Genomic DNA, 3,315 nt, shown 5'->3' with positions numbered 1-3,315 from the left:
GTGTTTAGTGTATCGATTTCATCTAAAAACGTTTTTAGTTGAAACGGGGTTTATGACTGTAGAGTGTTAATTCAAATATATATAATTGTGTTTAGTGTATATATAAGGTGATTCAAAACTAAACTCTTTATGTAGAAAAATTATTATTATTATTATTAAATAATTTTAAATATTAAAACTCAATCTCATAACCATGATATACATTAGTTAAGTTTCCACTCAACTAATGAGTGTATTTGGTCAACAACTTTATTAAACTAAATAAAATAATAAAAGTTTTAATTTTTTATAAAATATATAAAAAAAATTGTAAAATTATTCATTCTCTTTTCAGTCCAAAATATTGTAAGAAAAATCAACTAAACAAATCCAATTTTCAAATTTCTTTTTGATTTTGATGAAAGAGGCAATAAATTTATAATATTTATTTGAAACTGTAACATAGAGAATAAACTAAACAAGCACATGAGAGACAGATCAATCATTCATTTTGGGTTTTGTTTTTCACATAAATCACTGATCTAGCAGTATTTCCACAGTTCAAATTCTGGAATTGAAATGGCGGAAACATTAACAACTTGGCATTTCGGGACGAAGGAAGAACAAAGGGTATCAACTACCGACACAATCAAAGGTGTGGTAGCTAAGTTGTTGAAGGATATAGATGTAAACGACAAAAGACAAGTAATTCCTCTTGGCAAGGGAGATCCCTCGGACTCTCCATCTTTTAAGGTGCACCCTATAGCTGAAGACGCCGTTGCTGAAGCTCTTCGATCGGGTGAATTCAACTCTTACGCCCCAGATGGAGGCATTCTCTCATCAAGGAGGTCTGTTGCAGAATATCTATCTCATAGTCTTCCTTATGAACTATCCTTCGAAGATGTATATCTCACTGCTGGTACCAAACAAGCAATTGATATCATGATGTCTGTTCTTGCTCGGCCTGGAGCCAATATTCTGCTTCCCAGACCAGGTTTCCCATTGTATGAGTCCTGTTGTCGACTTAAGAACATCGAAGTTCGTCACTTTGATCTTCTTCCTGAAAAAGACTGGATTGTTGATCTTGATGGTGTAAACACTTTAGCTGACGAAAACTCTGTTGCTATGGTCATAATCAATCCTGGGAATCCATGTGGGAATGTTTACACTTACGAGCATCTACAAAAGGTGAATCATTGATTTCAATTTTGATTTTTTGATTGGGGATTTTACTATTTAGTTGGAGCTTTTAGGTGGCTCAAACTGCTAGGAAGCTTGGGCTGCTGGTGATTTCAGATGAAGTTTATGGAAAACTTGTTTTTGGAGATACTGCTTTTGTTCCAATGGGTGTGTTTTCATCTATAGTTCCTGTCATCACATTGGGATCGATATCAAAGAGATGGATTCTTCCTGGTTGGAGACTTGGCTGGATTGCGATTTCAGACAATGATTGCATACTAAAGACATTTAAGGTCTTCTCTTTAACTCACATTTAATTCTCTTTTGAATTTTGAATGTGTATAACTTCAGATTGAATCTTCCTTAAAAAAACCAAAGGTTTCATGTTCGATTCCCTATTCTTCAAGAACTTATAGGCGATCAACTTCTTTTTTCGAAGATTTGGTACAAGATCGCTCTTCTTTCTTCTTCTCTCAATATTATCAATTGGAGACTCTTAAACAAAATCACCCTAAGTTAAGGATTTTATCATAAATTTGCAATCTCTTTTGATTCAATGTATCTTCTTGATGTTGATCTATGTTCATTGTATCATTCCCCGGAGAGAATATCAACTTTCTTCAAACTTGATATGAGCAAGACATGAAGATATTTTCTGCAACAACAAATTACACAATTTTATAAAAAAAACATAAGAAATCTAAATAAAACTTGATGAAACACTGTAATTCCACGAGAACCTACCATTTAATTCGGAATTACCCACGTTAACTCACTATTGAAACTCTCATCCACTAAAATATATTGCACTCGATATGATTTTGCTTCTTCACACAATAAACTCTAATCCCCATTTTGTTGCAGATTGTTGATTGCATCAAGTGCTGTCTCAAAATTACCTCTGGACCAGCAACCTTTATTCAGGTTTCTAGATAATCTATTGCTACTTTACTAGTGGTATTATTGGAATTACACATTTTATGATATTAGCTTAGATAGTCTTAATGTGATCAACCATCTTAATTTGAAATACACATGAAATTTGCGAGATCTGAAAAAAGGGTTTACATGTTAGGCGGCTATTCCTCAAATTCTCTCGAAAACTCCAGAGGATTATTTTGAAAATACTCTCGCAATTCTAAGAGAAGCTGCAAATCTTTGTTGGTATGAACTGAAGGATGTTGCCTGCATTAGTTGCCCATATAAGCCAGAAGGAAGCATGTTCATAATGGTAAAGCTAAATCTATATTTATTAGATGGAATAAAAGACGACATAGAGTTCTGTGTCAAGCTTGCAAGAGAGGAGTATGTGATCATTTTGCCAGGTATAATAAGCAAAATAATTCTATTGTTCTGATTTTTTTAGTTAACATGGTCTATTTATTGATTGATCATATGAAGGAATAACTGTTGGGTTAAAGAATTGGCTACGGATTACCTTCGCCATTGAGCTGACGTCTCTTAAAGATGGACTCTCTAGGATAAAAGCATTCTGCAAAAGGTACACGATGAAATATTGAATTCGATAATGAACTCGATATGGAACTGTTGCTTTGATTTTATAAAAATGTTGTACAAACAAACTAATTGGCTAAACAAAAATCATTTATGGGGGGAAACAGGGAAGTTCAAATGAGAAAGAAGAACTCAATTTCTATTTCTCACATTGAAACGTTTTATTTAAACCAAATTTAATTTTCAATGATTGTGTAGTAATTTTTTATTTAATGACCATGATGGGGAATCATCTCTTGTTGAATCTTGCAAATCTTGATCTTGATCTCCAATATGATCCTCAGCATTACCCATTTAGTTCATTATAATCCCTAGAAGCTGAAAATAAACTGACAATACATCTATTTTCTCAAATTTATTTTCATTAGAGATAGCGATGATATTTCATCTTGTCGTTGCTAATATTTGACAACGCAAAATTTTATACCGAAGTTAAAGATATTTTTAATTTTGTTTGCTAGAAATTTACTAATTCTATTCAATCTTTAAAAAGAAAATTTATATAATTATAATTTAATTTGGTTTAAAAAAAGGTTTAAACTAAAATATGCCACTGAATAATGTTCTTTTCACTAGTTGTTAATTTGTTTTTAAATGATCCGAATGTAAGACACAATATCACTTATATTTCATAAATGCAAA

General features: G+C 32.2%; 1 protein-coding gene across 1 annotated transcript; it reads left to right on the top strand.

Moving 5' to 3' along the window:
• The first annotated feature begins 529 nt into the window (after positions 1 to 529).
• On the top strand, positions 530 to 2,920 carry LOC124940477 (nicotianamine aminotransferase 1-like). The gene is made up of 5 exons (XM_047481001.1): positions 530 to 1,167; positions 1,233 to 1,451; positions 2,023 to 2,082; positions 2,234 to 2,483; positions 2,560 to 2,920. Exons 1-5 carry the CDS (start codon positions 559 to 561, stop codon positions 2,676 to 2,678), a joined length of 1,257 nt encoding a protein of 418 aa, XP_047336957.1. The 5' UTR covers positions 530 to 558; the 3' UTR covers positions 2,679 to 2,920.
• The last annotated feature ends 395 nt before the right edge of the window (positions 2,921 to 3,315 follow it).

The sequence above is a fragment of the Impatiens glandulifera genome, chromosome 5, assembly GCF_907164915.1.
Source record: "Impatiens glandulifera chromosome 5, dImpGla2.1, whole genome shotgun sequence".
NCBI lineage: Eukaryota > Viridiplantae > Streptophyta > Magnoliopsida > Ericales > Balsaminaceae > Impatiens > Impatiens glandulifera.
This window is presented reverse-complemented; position numbering and strand designations above follow the sequence as displayed.